The 20,377-nt window shown below is 40.7% G+C and overlaps 1 protein-coding gene and 1 long non-coding RNA gene across 2 annotated transcripts; both read right to left on the reverse strand.

Annotated features, from left to right (window-relative positions):
- Positions 1-372: 372 nt before the first annotated feature.
- Positions 373-19,220, reverse strand: LOC111260438 (uncharacterized). The gene is made up of 6 exons (XM_086968333.1): positions 18,636-19,220; positions 16,551-16,567; positions 14,835-15,353; positions 12,553-12,744; positions 10,453-10,893; positions 373-4,548 (listed from the first exon to the last, which is right to left on the reverse strand). The coding sequence occupies exons 1-6, from the start codon at positions 19,208-19,210 to the stop codon at positions 3,968-3,970; spliced, it is 2,325 nt and encodes a 774-aa protein (XP_086824459.1). The 5' UTR covers positions 19,211-19,220; the 3' UTR covers positions 373-3,967.
- LOC111260426 (uncharacterized) lies at positions 5,520-10,435 on the reverse strand. Its single transcript, XR_002680332.2, has 2 exons — positions 6,362-10,435; positions 5,520-6,054 (listed from the first exon to the last, which is right to left on the reverse strand). It is a non-coding gene; the product is annotated as an uncharacterized LOC111260426 (long non-coding RNA).
- Positions 19,221-20,377: the final 1,157 nt, after the last annotated feature.

Here is a 20,377-nt window from a genome sequence, read left to right on the forward strand (position 1 = left end):
TAAAGTTCCCTATAGAAAAGCAATAAAATATATCAACCACATGTCGATTTGAAATAGTAGAAGCTGCGTGTTTTTTTTTTGTTTTCATAAAAATACATACATCGAAAAATGTATCTTGGTAATGTGCAATGGAGTAATTTAAATAATATGTGGGTCTATCGATTTTTAATATATAATTAAAAATCGATAGACCCACAAAATGCCGAAATGAAATATTGATGCTGGTATGACGACTGGTAGACATGTATCAGCGACCGATGGTGCCATACAAGTTGTACGTTAGATCTTTACGAAATACGTAGAGTTAGGCGAGTTACGAGCTAAGTGAGTAGTTCCGTGGCATCAGGATAATACTTCCGACAGCACAATGACTTTTATATCGTTTTACCATTATCATTTATTTATTTGGTTTATTACAATTTTGTTTACACATAATATTCTATCGTTCGTTTTTTTACTTAAATATCAGTATAGCGGTTACATCTGCGCACACAGTTCACGGTCGTATATCTGCTTATTGTATCGGGCAGCATGATATATAACATTATCAACCTTTGTCTCGGTAATTCGTTGACGGGACACATTTCTACATCGGTATATACAGAGTTCAATAAATATTGAATAATACTATAAATACTCCGTTGTTATATCTTTTGAGTCGCGCTGAATTGTTCAATACAAACATCAAAGTTCAAGCTACACCGAAGGATAAATATATTTATTGAGATGCTAGCTTTAAGAGGTGATCATACAAAACCTCAAGCAAGTTATAAACACGTCAAAGTTACAACTACGATGCTTACTTGAACGCGGATAGGTACAACGGCAGATGTAACAGATTAACAGTGTTAACAACAAATTAACATTAGTACCTAGCAGATCATAAAAAATCGATCTAACAGAAACCCTAATTGACTTTTTACAACATTGCAAAGCCCTCCCTGCTATATTTAGCATTGGATAAAGTATGAGGCATCGGGCTTCTAATAGAATGTAAGTGGTGGCCTTCTTTCACTTTCGAGCGTCCTTTTGTTTACCCAGCTTATTGATTGGTCTCATAGTACACCTAGCTCATGTAGAATCGAGAACATTGTTTTGGGCCATAAATATCGAACTCGAAATGCCCGACACACAAAACAACCCAGCTGCAGAAAGCTACACCGGAGTAAGCAAGGGGCCGCTTGATAACTTGAGGAAAAGGAAACATGTGACAGTGAACTGACACACTTCAATATGTGTATGAACGTTCATAGCATTTGTGAGTCGCTGTTGCATTTTTGTGTTAGATAGATTTACGCTTATGTTTTTTGGACACACATTATACTGTTAATAGTTTATACTCTTAATAAAACTGCTAAGTCTGGGCCCAGAATGAATGTCAACTGATTGAACAGATGTATAGCCATATTCATGTCAGTTGAGACGTTTGTTCGATAAGTACGGTGACCTTGCCATACGAAGGTTAAAAACGAACCACGTTCCAGTATATTACTGTCGCTTTCTGGAATGCACACGACTTCTTTTTCTATTTAGTTTTAGTTTTGACCCAATTGACTCGATGACTTCGTTCATTATCAGGGGACAGGCAAAGGCCGGTCACACGACAAAGAGCTGGGTCGTCTTGTGCAGAATCCCTGTACGTCAAGTGTATGCTGGGTGTATGTTCGAAGCCTCCCAGAGCTCTCGCAGTTCGAGCAAACGTTACCGTACTTACAAACACAGGCTTAAGGGCGGAAAGTTTGAGCCAGCCGATAACTTCAACTGTAAAATGTTCAGCTGTAGTTAGCATTGCCCCTCTACTGTTCCCTAGCAAAGCCGTTCCGGCGAAACAACACATGCCGGTTCTGGAGGCGATCTATGAGAGATCCAAGAAGAAGAAGAAGAAGAAGCAGGTGCTCCAATGAATGCTAGAAGAAGTAGGCACAATATATGGCAACACAGACTGTTACAGCTGCAAATTAAAAGTGACTAGTTCGTCATATGTAATAATAAACCACGTTTGTCCGTGGGTCTCGCCCCATTAGCATCTGTTTCGGGTTTTCTGGAGAAATTTGGAACGACTGTTGATTCTACTCGAGGAAGGTTAGCTTGTTTCCTAAGAGCGGAAGTTAAAACTATGCAAGTGAACTGTTTAGCATATTCTAGCTTCGTGTTGGAATTTGTTTATCGCCTTTATAAACATATAAGTAGAAGGTAATCAGTTGTCAAATTTAATTCTACGGCGCCGCTGTGCGTTACCCTTTGCCTTATTGCCGTCCCTTCATTTGCCCTATTACTAGTTATCGGTACCTAGTTATCATTGTTGTTAAAGCCAGAAAGATTTGTTTGCACAAGAAGGAAAACAGTTTCAACTTGGTTGTTTGAATCAAGTCTCGTATTTGCTGTACAATCATAGTTGTGTGATTAAACCTTGCGCCTAGGTAAGGTCGTACATATGCATAATAAGGGCTAACAAAGATGCATACGAACGAACACACGACTTAACTGGCATACAGTTGACACTTAACATAAAAAAACAATGTGGTAGAAGGTAGGTCCTGGAAAATAAATTTTATAGGCGCCCGCTACTAAATAGGAGTCGTGGCAATATTTGTCACTTTGATCAATTCGTCACGGTAGGTCTTTTTCTCGTTTGAAATAATTCCAATTATGCGCAAAACATTTCTGCTTGACATCTGGTGATTTCGAATTGTTGGGATGAGTGTTGGTGGCATAGCTGATTGCTGCCGATCGCTTGTAAATTATGTAAAAACTAACTGAGTAGCACTCAGTAGACTTGAACCGTATTTGAGGTATGCAAAATTTACGTGCGAAGTCTTTACGTACAATTTCACTACAGAATCCAACAAGGTATCGCGTTGATAATGTTTGTTCCTTTTTTTTTACAAAGTGTCACTAACCTAAATTAAAGTACAAGAAGAACCAACTATGTAAAAATTATTGTTAATTATGTAAAAATGCAACGAAGCGACGTGCAAGTCAGTTGTTGATAAGACGATCCTTTAGCATCTTAACCAGCGTTATTACGTCGACGATCACTAGCCCACCATCGGAGTACCCTACCATAATAAAATCACATTTTCAACAAGAAAGCCGAACATTACAAGTGGTAAATTGTACAGTCCAATTCAAGTAGAACAGAAGGACGTTCAGGGTGCGCCGTGTATCATAATTCGCCCAATCACGATAAACACTTTCTCGACCCAGGAGGGCACTGTCCATCAGGCCATGTTTGGCGGGCTCATACCTTTCCCGGTACCAGTTTGTTTAACTAATCAGAAACCATATGATGAAATCATACCGTCCTGTAGAATCAAAGGGAAAGTTGTCCATATCAGTAATGACCGGTAATCTGTTCTTATAATGGTCTGCTCAAGACCTAAAGTGTATCTAGTTCTAGGAGCCGCTTCGTATTCTTCTGCATAACAGCATAACAGCTAAAAACCTATTGAAGGCCAGGATACGACAGGTTTCAGGATCGTTTGAAAGCGAGTGCATCCATTATTGGTTGTATTATGCTTTGTTAATATTATCCTCATCTAATTTTAAGGTTCGCTTCTATGAAAGATTCTATGGATCCATACCTCACTCCGGCCATTGACTCCTTACAAGAACGGTTTGCCCTGTAAGCTTACGCGTATTGCGTATACACGTGTGTTTTTATTTCTCGTTTATTACCTACTATACCCGTGTATGGTATTTCCTTATCGGCGCACATGTACGTAGATATGATTGCCATCTTGTTTGCCACTGCTTTGTTTGTTAGGTTAAAGCAGTGATAACAAGAGATACGTGATAGCCGCTACTATTTCGCCACCGGACTACCAAAACCAATGTACATATAGCGAGCCAACGAAGTATTTTTACACATTTCCTTGCCTTCTTCTGCTGATGGAGTTCTGTTACACCTATAATATAACATATATGACGTGTTCCCTTTTTACTTTCATCATAATTTTTATTGGTATCAGCCCTGGCACTTCTTGTGATGGTTTATCAACGTCGACCTAGCAGGATATCTCCGATTGCAGCGGTCGCATTTAAAAGGCTTTTCGCCGGTATGAATAGCCCGTACATGCGCATGCCTTGACTGCACACTGCTGAAGTTCTTATCGCAGAAACCGCAGCATAGTGGCGCTAACCGATGCATCGGCTCATGCAGGCCGAACTCCTTCCGTGAAGTGAATGTTAACGGACAACGACTGCAACGGAATAGGCAATTGTCATCATACTGTTCATCGTCACAGGGAAACCCAACGGTGTTGGTAATTATAGGCTTGATTGCCTCGACCTGTTGGTCATCGACATCGATACCAATCGCCGACTCGGCGCTCATCGCTGACATGGGTTCGAGCGTAGTAATAGCTAATGCGTCAATATTTTGCTGAAGTCGTTCGGAGATCGCCTGGGCCACAGTAGCAGTCTCGTTGTCGCCGGCCATATCCGTACCATTTTCTTCATGAAGATGTGCTACTGACTCCACTGACGCAATCATCATTTCTGCAAACGAATAATGCCAGTAAGGATGCTGCAATACTGGGGGGTACGCTGGCAGTAAAAGTTGTTTTTTCGAAATTTTGCTTGTATTTCATATGCAAACGGAGGTGTTCGCACGTAACGTAGCCGCAACGACGTCGCTCTCAGCAATAAGAACGGCTCTAGTAAAGGACGAGACACGAACGTATCGAACTTAACATGGGTTCGTAAAAGTAAAAGGTGATGGAACGGTGCGCATCACCTTTTGGTAAGAAACAGGGCGTCGTCAATAATATTAAGAGCGTCAGCTTATGTCCTCCAGGTATTTGCCAGCTGCAAAATTAGAATCAACCAGTAGATATATACGTAAAATCTTGGCTTCAATCATAATTCACAATGCAAGTGATACCTAGAGAAAACGGCGCCACATGTGCATATATATATATATACATACATATATATACGTATTATAGGATGTTAACTCGTTTATTAATCGCGAACAAGCTTCAACTATACGCCATGACGGCACACCAGTTGGTAGCGTGGTTTCGTTTGTTCAGAAGCACGACCGTTATCACTAACATTTTCATAGGCATATAGGCCAATAGACGAGTAATCGAGTACTTCGACTTCATGGACTCGGTATATATGCGTAACACAAGTTGTATATTCGAGAAATGGTCGAGCTATTGTCCCCATTTACCTGGAAGAATATGCATAGTTAGATTTAAGACGACTATTTTTTTTTGTTTCACAAACATGCTCATGAACTTACGACCTTTTTACAGTTACATATGGTCTGTTTTCCGGCTAATATTCAGGTCCTTCAATGGTCTGAGCTATATCCAGTCTTTTATGCCTGGTCTCGTCACTAGCTGTTTGTAAACGGCAATCTCCCAGCATGACACGAAGTTCGCTTATGCGCGGGTTCGAACCTACACCATAACGTGTTGCTGAGGGTTAGCAGGCAAATACGCCACCCGCCCCCAATAGCCGGTTAATGTTAAGCGACTTCTTTTGAACAAATCGATAACAAAAACATGTCGATATATATGCATTAATTTTATTAACAACAACTGCGACGGAACAATTTACTTGGCTCTGTTTCCTGCAAGATACACTTCGGAGTGTGATGGCGTATAATAGAAGTGACAGATCCCCAACATGCTTCATGCTACCATTTGTTGTACAATTCCACATAGTCTTGAGCGTAGCGTACGCGCTTGTCGTAATAGCATCACCACACATTGAGATGTATCCTGCCGGGTCGCAAATTCGCTGAACGTGCGTCAGCTGCCCAGATCGTCGTTGGGAGAAAATTCCAAGTTCTTCAAAGTAATCCCAGTCGAATCGAGAATTTACGCTGCCTTTGTTGGATAACATTGGGCAAGTTGTTTTGAGACGTCTTAATGATAATGAAAGTACTCGACATAAATTTTCAAAATGAAATTCCTTCACCTGGCGCTTCACCTGCATCTACCATATTTTTGTAGTCTGGTTTCGCATTTGAGGCGATACTCAGAGGGTTGTGTCCTAGTCATCACGTCATACCCGTGATGATGACGCACGCCTCATCACCTGCAATGACATGTTAGAGTAAATCCGGCTTATTTTTGGTGGAATAATATTATTTTGAGACAGTTCTTACCGAATCCGCACTCTCAGGTTTTTCAGCACATGTACTGATGTGAGTTCTCAAGTTAACGAATAAGCACTCAAAATGTTTTGGCTTAAATCGCCTTAGACGTCTAGTTCTTCTGCAAACTCCTAAAGGGTAATTCGGTGATTTTTGTCTAATAGGACTCTCTTTCTGAGCGACTTGTATCTGTCGTGATAAAGCTCTCTTGTTTATTACAAAATCGTTGATCCTACTTGTACAACTCACACTTTCATATAGCCTGGTCCCCAAAATCTTCACCAGCATTTGTATCCTTGTGAACACTTGGTGTCATTCTTGACTTGCAAAATGATGCACGAGGACTAATACTCCATATTAATTTTCCAAGAAATGGTAGAAAAAACACGCTAGTAGGTCACTTTCTTGAAAACGCTCACACTATGGTTAGCAGGTAAGCCTACAAGATATACGTCCGACAAACGCCGGACGTTTCATCGCTACTTGGATTGCCGTCGATAAGCATATAAAACATTTAAATGCAATCGCGAAATGTTGATTTTCGCATAGTAAAACGCTGTAGTTAATAACATATACGGTGAAGCATATATGTTTGGGAGAATTTTTGGCGTAGGTCCGGTTACCTACAATCCCTAATATGTGCCTCTCATAAACGTACACAATTAGTCCTCCTTTAAAATCGTTACCTATTGTAATCCATAATCATTCCTCTTATAAAAAGAACGACTGATTGGTACCTCACTAACAACAACCTTCAAAACAGCAACTAAAAAATAGTCAGTCTCTATGCAGTTCCAACGAGGGGTGCATTTGAATCTTCAGAGGTCAACACAACATGATATTGTAAATTCACACGGATAAGTCACATGTTTAATATACATCATGGAAAATGTACGGTCTCGTAGCCGCTACGACTGGAACCACTTCAGATTGTAACGGCGCACTCAAACTAATGAACTCACTGACCATCGCCGAAGTTTCAACGGTGAACAACAAACCAGTTGAAGATTAGGGCCAGCATAAACAGATATGTTTTGTAGCCTAACGCTTGCTGCCTTCGTCATTAAAAGGAAGCTCTCCGTCACCGCTAACGCATTCCCATCTATTTGAAAAAAATAATGCTATTATCTAGATCCATGTAAAACAGATCTGGTTTGGCGTTTTCATTTCCTTTTTTTTTTGTTTTTAATAAAATTCACTGGTCGGAACTCCTCGAAACAATTTCCCAACGAATCAGCTCAATCGTGACCAACAACACAAGTGATTTCTCATCACTAAGACAGATCGGGAGGTTGAGGTTGTCCTTGATGTACCACCTTCGTTATTTTCACCATTTTCGAGTGCACTTTTGCCATATGTTTCATAATTGCTGTAGGTGAAAAGACACATTTGTACGGACAGTACGTGCATGAGAACATCTGGACCCGCGCTATGGGTGGGGTGGAGTTCTTTGTGATAACCATTGGCCGAGGGATTGTCATTATCTTGTCATCGCGGGCATTGGCTGAGTCCTGCGCAACTACATGAATTTTCCGCGGACAAGTAAGACGTGCTCCTGTCGTGGGGCTGACAGAAGTGGACGGAGTAGGTCCATGCTTTGGAACGGCAGAACCATACGAGGTTCCATATGGAACCTTTGACGCCGCAAAACTCGGAGACCTTTGAAAGACTTCTGTAGGTGGCGTTGTGGGCTGATTTGACGAACTCTCGACAGGCTCCACAAACTCGATATCGAGGTCTTCATCGTCCATGATAACTAAAGGAGTCGAGATGCGTGCGTACAAGACGACGATTGCGCACCACGAAAGCATGTAAATAAAGAAGTAATTCATAATTATAAAGTGATAGCAAAGCATATTGAAATTTAACGTTTATAATTTTTCTTTTTTTTTTTACAATAATTTATTCAAATAAGAATAATTACACGAAACTGGCTGCCGCGGAACATACGCGACCATACGGTCACGCTAGACATCTATTTCCCATAGCCATCCGGCAGTATTTTCTATTTTACATCAAGTATCTGGTTGAGTACCGTACTTATTCACCTTGAATACATGCTAATTATGCCAATATACAAACTTCCGCGGGTTTTGGCGAAAGTTTATTGTGAATGCTACTATACAACATCTTTATTAAGTTCATGCTTATCGTAACGAAACAAAATCTTAGTCAGCACCGTTCAATATCTTCGAATGGAGTTCGCGTTTGGTCGTCGCCTGAAAGAAACGAAAGTTTTAATAGACGCCTAAGCTCGACGATATGACAATGGTCAAGGCATACACAACCCGTGTGGGTTGTATGGATGGTATGGAAAACAAATAGACCTTATCTTCGTTCGTAGCATGATATTTATTGGGATTGCATTTTTTCTTTCCATGCTTTTGTTTGTCTGTCGGTCTGGCTGGCTCGCTTCTTACTTTCCTTCTCTGAATATGTGTGTACATGTATACCGCTATACCTCGTTATGTACAATTCAACTTGCTCCTTTACCTAGAGATGTTTATATTCATATAATGTATATGTCTAGCTTATACATCTAAATATAAATCTACGTTATGTACGAGCGCTAATCGTGTCATTATAGTCCGATTAATATGTCGCTACCGTTACGATGCTTTATTGGCTTACTACGCCCTTTGGGGTCACATCCAGTACGACCGAACAACGATGATGCAGCAATGTTCTATGGTCATAAACGTGACGTTCTGATCATTGGAAGAACGTGCATCCATCTCTCCAACAAAGATCAGTTGAATTCAGAAGTCATTTTTGTTAGTAGTAGGGGCGGCAGGGCCTATTTTTGCTCCTATCTCGTGCTACTTTTCCGTATTTCTATCCGTTAGCGTTTGATAATCCGCTAATTTGAGACTCGATCGGACCGAAAATTGTTCCATATTGCGTTCTTCATAAATATATGCCGAAAAATGAAGTTGACTGTATTCTTCCCGATTTTATAATATCAATATTAGCTGAACGATCATAATCATCTGTCATATAGAATCGCAGATTAAACTGACTGGGAAATGAACGACACAGAGCGTAGCCTAGCGTTACTCGTAATCAACAGGCTTCTTTTCCCTAATTATTAATGCACTATCGAGTATTTCACAGATGGATGAGTATATACGCGGTTTTAGCTAACAACTTAAACATAAATAAGCACAATTCAGCGTCTACCCATATGGTTACCACTGTACACCAGAACTATCTTTAGACACGCACCGTTATTTTACATACACTAACATCGAGTCGTATGCAAGTTAAATCGAATATGGCATCCGTAACCTAGAAGTTCTCGTGGTTGACGGTTGCGACGATAAAACCTAATGTATACAAACACTTCACAGGCGCTCGGGCGAGACCGGGCCTTTCTGAACGTTTTGCAACTAAATTTATTTAAAAGCGTTTGCTTTTGAAGCAATGCTCGTTGAAACAGTTGAATCGATAATTCTGTCCTTCTTTGAAGGAAGAATGACACGTAGAAATATGAAAAAGTATAACAAATCAGAAACACATGGTCCTTTATAGCCACTCTATGTACTGCATCAGGACGAAGCAGATCTACGCTGATTTATATGTACAACACCCTTTTCGTGGGTTAGAGGAAGTAACTTAAAACTAACTATATTCTACCTTCTGAAGCTCGGTATAGACAATGTGACATGGTGTCAATTCAGCTGTTATATATTTGCTGCTTGGATATGCCAGCTTCACGTATAGTTACGTACATGCCTGCATAAGACTGTTTTGATCATTCTATATTCAGGAAACACGGTATGAGTTGCTAATCCCTCCGTTGCGTGTTGTTCGTTATGCATATGGTTTTATACAATACATTAAATTGTCTCACATTTTATAGATTTATGTATAATTCGACTAGGGGTAATGGGGGTGAACGATGTCGAAAAGGGCAGTTTTTTTAAAACATACACTTAATACATTGTCCAAATACACGGATCAATAAGGAGACAATAATATTACTGTTGGGTCTGTATGGCGATGGCTCGTATTATAATCTGATAAACATTTTCGTCATCAGCCATACAATCTAGAGGCTCGATGGCAAGCTCATTGACGCCTCAGCCTATAGTAATAACAGCAATAAGATTAAAAGCAGGGTTTGTTCAGGTTGTTGTTTTGATACGTCACATATACGATTTCCTATATATATATATATAAATACTATGTAAACAGCAGAACTGAAGTATTCATGAGGATCTCAAGGGCTCAGGCTCTTCGAGATGTGATTCTATTTAAGGCAATAAGATTTCATCTATCAGAGAGCTCGAACGCTTTGCTTGCTGCACATAGCTCCCTCGATGACGATCACCGAATACAGCTGTGGTAAAGCTGAGAATTCCTTGAGAAAAAGTCACGGTGACATTTGTCGCAGCGAAAGGGCCGCTCGCCGGTGTGCAAACGTCGAACGTGGTTATCTCGTTGTACGAGTGTCCCGAACGCTGCTCCACAGAAGCCGCATTGGAATGGCTTGACGAGACAATGTTTACTATTAAAATGATAACGTACGTTGGTGACTACAGGCGAACTGTATTCACAATTAGGACAAAAGTACAAGCCATGCTGCCGGCGCAGCTTTAACTGGGGCACAAGGCTCGCCTCTGCCATTTGAGGCGCAATATCCAGCACGGAACAGGCAGCAATCACTGACATCGTTGGAACTGGGTGTAGGATCGGTGGCGTCGCGTTTAGGTCCGGTCTTGTGGGTGATCCTGATAGACTCGGAATGAGGCCAAATGAATGAGAGGAAATCGCGTTCCCTGAAATCATTTGAGTTTAGTATATGTGCATTATTTGCATGAAGGGTGCAGGTGTGCTTTGGCTAAGTGTATGATGAGGTCGTTGATATCGTCAAACATAATCGATTTCTGTTCGGAACAAAGAAGATGGGTTTATGTTGTGGGTCAGTCAATTGCCCTGAATGCTGTTGATCTAGGGGTTGCTAAATAATGGAACGATTTCAAGTCATTTGCGTGACATTGGTTTTGGCTAAAATTGAACCCGTATTATACAGTTGTTATAAGAGTAATTAGCTAGGCACAATTAGCGGCCATGGCAAAGGCCATTGGCAGCTTTCCAAGTGAATGTATGTATAAGCCTATGCTTATATGTGTATATTTATTAGTGTTGTTGACAACAAATCTAGTTAGACAAACCACACAATGTATGCACGTTTCTGAAACACAGCGGGTTGTCATTTGAAGCGTCTTTTTAGCGTCTACACGTTAAAAATCCAAATAGCCAAAAAAAAAGTCCACGATGTAATATTATCATTGGGGCATTAGCAGGGCCCTTAGCGATCGATATCGCCAGATCTAACGAGATGTTAGAGATTATGTGATTGAGATGATCGATTCACACGATTTTGCGGAATCGGGAAGCAATTCTCTGGAAGAAGATATCAGTGGTTAGTACGACAGGCTAGATTTCAATCAAAATCAAAATAGCTCAATGCTGCAGGGTAAATATGTATCTCTCTCTCTCTCTCTCTCTCTCTCTCTCTCTCTCTCTCTCTCTCTCTCACACACACACACACACAAATTCTACAGTAAGTACAGTGAAAGTCGGTAGATAGCAATTTCCATGAACATTTATTGAGGCAGCCCGGCCTCGCTTCTGTAATAATGTCTTCTCGCCACCCCTACAGAAGCGCTACTATTACAGCGTTTTACAAACAAATTAGAATATGTGCGCTGGATTTCGTCTCGCAAGATGCGAGGCCGATCCGTCACACCTACACCAATAGAAGACAATTATTTGTTCGCTTAGAATTAGCAACTACTACGTTCTTCGTGCACTCGATTTCGCCGGACGGTGGATCGTTATTACGTCCATGTCGTAACGTGCACGGTTCTTCTGATTCGTTGCTACATTAGTGAAATAGAGGGTGGAGCAGCTTTTGAAATGGGAAACTGTGCTGTTTTGTATTGCATCAAAAGTACGACTCATAATCGACAACTTCCATAGATGAAAGCTCAATTGATAATACACAAGCGGACAACTTTACAAGATACATAGTCGAAATGACAGTGTGCTACGTCAGAACCTACCTACAGAAATCGTCTGCTTTCAACGCTAAACTATATTTATATATAAGAGTGTGTGTGTGTGGGTGTATGCGTATAGCGATCACAGAATCATAACTCAAGAGGCCCCAATGAATCTGTAGCACAAGACGTGTCCAACTGCCTAACTTTGGACTTTCCCGCTTTCAATATCATTGTCTATTCAAATCGTCCCGCGGAAGCAACTCTGTTTACTTCCCCTTGCTGATGGCTTCGACGCACACCTCTTTTTTCCCCCAACGAGCCCCGAGTTCGCCGTGGTCCGAAATGACTTAGTAGAACATGGCTGTTGATTGAATTGAAGCAGGCCGAACTAAAAGGACACGCCACACATTGATATAAACCACTGCCTACCTCCTGCATAAAAGTCTGCTGTGCAGCAGGACGTTTCGTGGCCAAATGTTCTAATAACTTCTGGCCACTTGCTAAAGTCGACGACAGGACAAGTTCCGATAGACTGATTGCAGTTGCCATAGGCAACCCCGACTGACAACCTCGCGCTGTGGTCGAAGCTAACGATCCCCTCGGTTCCTCCGGACCCTCCAGGGCGTCAACGCATGCGACATCGTCTGTGACAGAAACTAAATAGATATAAATACAAGGTAGAATAAAAAAAATGTGAACGCCACGATTACACGAGTTTGCGTACCTCTATGAATGGATGCAAATGTAATCTCGATAATTTCGGACGGGTAAGGGTATGGGTGTCCACACAGCTAAAAGGACTAGAAGGATAAAGGATTCTTTGGGCAAGAGTCCAAAACAAAATCTGTCCTTTTTATTATTGGCGAGTAAATCCATGGACGGTTAAGTTGTATTCGGCAAATTTGCAAGTGCTCAGCGAAGAAGACGTCTATAGCCGATGTCGGTAACTGACGTATACGCTGAAACAAAAATCATATTGTAGGAATTGCTTAAAGTATAGTAAAAACGATATTCATGTAAAGTAGATATACTTAGTTTGTATTTTGATACATGCATTATATACAGGGTATTTTAACGTATCTAATTGCGATCGTTCAATATAATAATAATACGTAATACTAGACTATACCCTGGCTGATTTTCTTGTTACTCAATTAGCAGTAGACCAAGTTAATTTCAAAATCGACCAAGCATACAGCTACCAACTAACCTATAGTTAAGTATAACTAAAAAAACATGTCAGCAATCACTGGCAACATCCATTATTTTCGCTGTTACTTGTTCTTTTTATTAACAACACTTCTAACTCTTATTGTAGATTTCTATTCGTGCTTATACATTCCACTACTGGCTTATTTTCTGTCAATTTGCGCTTTTAGCCACGAAATAGTTTGCATCGTCTGCTAGTCTTGTCCATTTATCGTAAAATATCTGAAATCCGCTCGCCTTTTTACGCGTAGCCTGTCGCTCGGCCTTAGTAATTGTCAAGGAACTCTTTAAACAATTTGTTTGCGAGTGTGAATGAATTGATCAACCTATTTAGCATCAGAGACAAATAAACGACGTATATTCAACCGATATGAAGCAAACAAACGTTGGGTATATTAATTCATTCCGCATGGACATCTGCGCCTTTTCTTCGCAGAGGTCGTCGTCATCAGCATGGTCACCATAGTGGATTCTTGCTAAAGAGAGAGGAAAAGTACACAGCCTTACGAACGATGAGGCGAAATACGTACTTCTGGCAACTTTTTTTTTACCCTGCTAAAGTAAATCGGTCGACAATACGGGACAAAGCAGTATAACATTACAATACACATCTATGGCTTGAGGTCGCGTTTGTATATTGTAGACAAATATCAAGCAGCGAATAGAAAGGATAGCTTCGCATTATTGCGGTTCAGGCAAGTTTTTGTAGGAGCTGTTTGACAATATGTTTCAAAAAACAAAAAAAAAAAAAAAAAAATAGTTCAATGTAAATCCCGTGCATACGTGATATCTTACATGGCAAAGGTCAGTATGATATGTGGGTAAAATAGGATTAGCTATTGATTATTTGGATAGAAAGCGGATACATATACTCAGGCTATGACGCGTAGAAATAGAACATATATATAGTGCAGGAAATAAAATGCACGCGAATTGAGCACGTTGGGGCTCTCTAGTGTAGCTCACGGATCGTTATTGAGATCGACTACATTAACCCCTGTTCGCTAGGCGGCCTTTAGAACAGCGACTATAATAAGGTATAAACTACACATATGTTAGTACGTATTATAGCATGTAGTAGGAGTCCATACCACACAAGGTACTGTGGCCAGTCCCCGTCCCAGTAGTTTCACAACAGCTTGATATCAAATCAAAGATTTCACTGCACACACACATGTATATATATATATATATATATATATATATATATATATATATATGGAGAGAGAGAGAGAGAGAGCGCATTCAATTTCCTTCAACGGTATCGGCTTTTTTAAGCTCCGTTCCGGCTTGTTTGGCACCTTCTGATCTTCCTTACTAACCCAGCTATCTTACAATATGCACATTTATAAAACAGTTAGGAATTACTAGTCCTCATAAGACTATTGCTCTTGAAACCAGTTCGAGAATATTACCAAACTTGATTATTCACCAATTTCATACCCCCCCCCCACTCAATGATCGCATCGATTAACCTTTTCATTTTACCTAATGTGCCGCACCTCGGCAAATCCTCATGTGGCTCGTTACATAATCCTTTCGGACAAACTTCCGTCCGCATCGATCACATGAGTACTGACGGTTATTTCTGTGTACACTTCGAATATGCCGATACATATGTTCTGGCCTTCGAGTCTCGTACGGACACAATTTGCATCGAGTATGACGGCCGTGTCTATAGAAATCGCTGGCAATTGAGCGAAGTTCCTCCTTTGGGGACGTGTAGTACTCGTCGTCAGTTAAAGGATCTCCGTCTGCTACCATGGGAGAAATAACCGGGAGCCCGTTGCTAAGATCCACGTTCAGCGCTGTTCGCGTAGAGAACCCTTCAAATTGGTCAAACTCGATTGGATGAGGTGGACAGTTTTGTATCGGCGGGCGTGACAGTGGGACCGGAACGGTCACTTGATCCGGAAGCACAGATGCCAGCCTATTTTCAAGTGATAACCACTCGGTAACTTTGCCATGCGAGTTAGGAACCGAGTGATGGTGCCGCGACAGGAGTTTCATTTCACGAACATCTGTAACGGCATAAATGTAAGACCAAGTAAACAAGGAGAACAAAAGTAACCCAGACACTCTCGATGTGTACTACATACATCAGCCGGCCCTTAGAGTTCAATAAATTGCTGAAACCCATTACATGTATATATATATATATATATAGAAGGAGAGAGAGAGAGAGAGAGAGAGAGAGAGAGAGAGAATGATTCTTTAATTAATATATATTATCACAGTTTCAGCTCATTCACATCAATGTGTTTGCTTAGTGTAGATTTAATATAAATGCAGACCTTAAGAACGAAAATAGTCTATAAGTTAATGATTTCTCCTTAGTTATTTTGTGTGCACTAATTTAGACTTACATTACGGGATCCACAAAAGCGTTTCCCGCGATCGATTCATTTGCATAATTTCAGCTTCAACGGAACAACCACTTATCATTATGCAGATATAAGAGTCACTCTTAGCTTGTTTCAACGTTTTGATAACGTTTTAATGGCCAAAAACCATTGAAGCCATGAAAAACTCATTTCCTAACGCCCTCCTTCAAACATACAGGGCATGAGGATACACTCAAATCCTCTAATAACAAAACTGTGCCTCATACCACGTTCAGCATCTTTTCTCCGTGCAGAAGAGTGCAAGAAATACTTTTTTCTAAGCAGATACCAACTTGGGAACATTCGTTAGTTACTCTAACTCTTCGTCGACGTTCTCTCTGCCATCACAAGTTCCAGTTGTGGCCTACTATAGAGCTTTGGAGTGTCAATGCGACGTCAGAGTTCAGAATTTCCATTGTATAGTCATCTAGTCACTTTGTAGTAGCTCTCCGACAGTCGAGTTGACTAAATTAATTACTCTTCACGCGCCTAGGCAAATCTTCAGGCGAGTTGTTATGTAACTTTTCCTGCGAACCCCTTTTCAGATTCGAGCACAAACTGACTGTCGATGTTTTGTATGGCGGGCCCGAGCATGTCGCTGTTCACTTTATGTCGCGCATTGTTGCGTTTCATATTAGCACAATTTGCAGCAGGTCTGTTGATCGTAACGATCAAAATCGTTGACCACTGATCAAGATTTGCTGCCCTAACGAGAATTCAACGAAAAAGCTATCGCCTATCGAAGAACCTTCGTGTCGACCCACGGAGGCAGTATCTGGAAGGCCACGTGTCGTTGACGTTCAATGCACTGAAATGGGAATCGTTCGAACTAACCAAACTCAAGTGGGTGACTAGAATGATTTGTGACGTATAGGATAGGTTACAGAAGAATGGAGACCATTAAGTTACTTCTGGTCTTTCGGTCTAGGAGTGACCACTTTTGTTGGTTCGCCTTGGTCGGATGAACCCAGACGGGTGTATGCTTCGCCAGCATCACCGAGAACGTTGACGCGACAGAACTCTGTCGGCGTAATCCGTCCGTAAATGACGGCTGGTATAACTATATCAACGAAAACAAACTATCACAAACTAACCTAGTGGAGAGATAAATCTTGTGATGGAGACGACAACATGACATTGATTGGCCTGCATGAAATTGTACACAAAAGGTCCTCGAAGGGTTAGGCACATTGCGGAAACGTTTATAGGTACTATAACGAGACTATTACTAGATAAACCCACGCTGTATTTCAACTAATGCAGATCAGATGCCTGATTCTGATAGGGTCCAAGTCAGTCAAAACTGCATCGAGACATATCTGATAAAGACAAAGGAAATTATCTGATGAAGTGGCGCCAGCTCGAAGCTTTACCGGCTAAGCATACACTTTCTACCAATTAATCAGACATTTTATTTTCTTTATATACATTTTTATGATATAATCCTGCTACAGCCGGATACGTTCGCAAATCACAACTGCAGTTTCAAAGACCGCTCGATCCGCCGCGACACTGTCGTATCTAATGCATAGCACTTGAAGCGAGTACTTCACCGAAGCAATTATTTGAAGTGTCTGAAAGAGAGATATACTGTTAATTACGGATCTATTCAACAAAATGACAAGAACGTCTAGTGCTTAGCTTAAAAGTGCTGACAGCTAATAAATCAAGCCAATAGTCAACGATAGCATATATTCCTGAAGTTCTTATAATAACAACAAACTATACAAACAGTTCTAGGACAATAATGCATATGTACGCATAACATTTTGTCGTCCACTTTCCACAGTGTGTTAAAAACAACAACAAAAATCATACGCCAACACGTATCATCAAAAATTACTTCTTTATTTCTATTGCAATTATCTCACTTCATTGTCTGGTGCCAACACATCTCCGCTCGTACCATCATAGAAAACATCACGCTACTATAATACTATAAAGTAGTATATATAAGTTTAGTATTTTTTGCCATAGGAAAGCTATGTATATTTAGCAACATTAGAAAACAGCACCCTCGCGTTACAACAAGACCACATGCGCATGATGCACGTATAGTCTCAATACGTGACAATCACTGCCTAAGGGAACCAATTTAAAAAACATATATTACTCTGTCTGAAAGATCTCGTTTGTGTTTCGATCGTTACGTTATCGTCCGATGGCATTGCTTTCTCTATCCGAAGCGGCAAGACCCCGTTCAGTAATCTTTAACCGACTAGATTCAGAGAGATACGTGTACTATCACGTATCGAAAACCGAAGTATATGTAAGTGTTTGAGCGTCTTCCTTTCTACTTACTGCTTTATTGTTTCTAGTCTGTCTGTTTGCTTTTTGTTGCCTAACAACAAAGTAATTTGTCGTTTTGACATTTCGCTTACACCTATCTATCATTAACTATGATAGAACATCAACGTCAACGAATATCGGGCTGAATAAATAACTACGGTCAGATAGTTTTGTATATCATTACTTACACGATTACTCGTTCGTTATCAGTAATTCTGTTTAATTATTTAGCTTTGATAATCTTCTTCTTCAACCCTGTTTTGTCGACACGGAACCATATTATTTATTATTATCACATCACTAAGCGAATCTGGTAATTATCTCAGCTTGCCAGAGCTGTCATCTCGGAGTGCGCATACTATTTCCAAATGCCGTCTGAGTTCGATCTCGCACAATCTGCCCTTCATTTGTCATTCGACAGTACAACTCTTCGCAGAGGGACTACTCGAATACATATGTGGATGTTTCTACTTATTCGAAGCTCACCCTCGGCCTCACCACGATCCTCACCCTTATTATACCCATAGTTATCAACAGCGTAATCATCATCATGATCGCCCCCCAGAAAGTCGGCCATTAGAACCCGCTAAGGCTCGCTGCTCTCTATCCATCTCCACGATAGTTATTTGCTATTTTTTCCCATTGTGCTGAAGCTTGCAGTGTTGCCAAAGATTGTAGCTCGACGGAAAAGCTTGTGGACAATGGCGGCATTTGTACGGCGTCTCGCCTGTATGCACCGTCCGTATGTGGTCCTTTAGCGGAATATCCCGACTGAACTCTCGATTGCAGAACGCACACGAATACGGCTTAAAGAGGCTATGTCGATGCAAAATGTGCCTTCTCATATGATCGATTCGCTTACTTATATATGAACAACTGTGACAGTAAATGAGGTCGTCCTGCTTTGTGAATTTTTCATGAGGCAACGGTGGTCCTGTGAGGACAATTGGCGAGACCAAGTCGTCTGCTCGAATTAACGGGCTCGTGGAGACGTGCGTTGGATACCTCGAGCTGTCGATGTTCGTGCAGGCAGTGCTGACATTGACTGTGGCGCATTCGAGGAAAAAGCTCGAGGCGTGGCTGACTGGCGTTAGACTGCCGAGACTTCCGATGTCATCGACCCCGGAATCTACAAGCGAAAAAATAGCATTTAACAATGCTGAATAATCATTGCATATTAAATATGCACAAACGATCAAGGCCATCGATAGACACTCTAAAGCAGCACGGACGAGGTAAACAGCTTGCTGCTATATTGTGCTATATTTACGTTTGCTAAGTCTTGTATATTAGACAATAAGAATGAGTGAAACGAGGCGCGGAGCTCCACAAGAATTCTTATGAAGTATCACAACAGTGTTTAACCTAAGCGTCTTTTTTTCGATTTGAACCGCCCAAACGAAGTATCCTTTGGTAGACGCCGATGGCTATTTGAAACACGCAGTCCAGGACACCGACAGCCACCCCTAGAATAGACATCTGAGAGGAAAAAACTGGCTTACGACATTTATTCGAATAAGTATAGTGAAAATGTTTATTTAAGCTGCTAGTAACAATTTTCCGTAAAGTTTTCTACCAAAGCCTGCAATAGGTCCGTAGCGAAGCGGGATGGGCAACGTTATGTGGGATGCGCATTAATCCGAGTCCATTTATCTGAAAGAAAATGGTTAATTAACAGCAAAGTTCCACATTTCTCTAGACAACATAATAACATACGCTCATACTCCATTTGTTCGCGCCCGTTTGGCCTTTATTAAAAAGAAATTACGATAGTGATTATTAGAGTTCTCGTTCTCTCGTTTGTTAACTTTATTTTCACAATTGTTCTGTACATTAATGACAGACTACAATTTATAACAGTCATAATAATCATCATCTATATTATTATATCTTTCTAGTATTCTTGTCTCATTCTTCGCAAAGTCTTTCCTTTTATTTTTTTAGTTTAGTTGCCCTCAACTAGATGAATCCTTTGTACCCTGTACACAATAGTAACTGCACTTATATATTATTAGTCATCATATATTTAGACGGGAGACCAGCTGACACAAAATGTCGAATGTTGCCACTTGTCAGTATTTCATTAGGCTTCTATACCATTTTTTCTTCCTGTCTCCGTCTATCTGTCAATCCAATTCTAGAATAAAAAAGATCAAGAAAAAACATCTTGTCGCAAAATCCGCGACAAAAACATTTTGTTTACCCTTCGCTGTCCCCTCTGTACACACAGCAAGCAATAACACCCATTGTCTTGATCTTCAAGCCGCACACCGTAACACCCCGTACGACATCTATGATAGCTGTCAAAATTAACAGTACGTCATTAACGTTACGTAATTGTAACAGAAAAAACTCGAGATATATATACATAC

The sequence above is a fragment of the Varroa jacobsoni genome, unplaced genomic scaffold (assembly GCF_002532875.2).
Source record: "Varroa jacobsoni isolate VJ856 unplaced genomic scaffold, vjacob_1.0 scaffold_437, whole genome shotgun sequence".
Taxonomy (NCBI): domain Eukaryota; kingdom Metazoa; phylum Arthropoda; class Arachnida; order Mesostigmata; family Varroidae; genus Varroa; species Varroa jacobsoni.

Bases quoted from the DNA above. Each gene is read 5' to 3' on its own strand.
- LOC111260438 (XM_086968333.1), bottom strand. From the start codon at position 19,210: ATGGCCTTGATCGTTTGTGCATATTTAATATGCAATGATTATTCAGCA. The intron at 10,894-12,552 runs GTAGGCAGTGGT...AAATGATTTCAG, and splicing joins AGCAGACTTTTATGCAGGAG to GGAACGCGATTTCCTCTCAT. The intron at 4,549-10,452 runs GTATTCGGTGAT...TTTTACTGCCAG, and splicing joins TTCTCAGCTTTACCACAGCT to CGTACCCCCCAGTATTGCAG.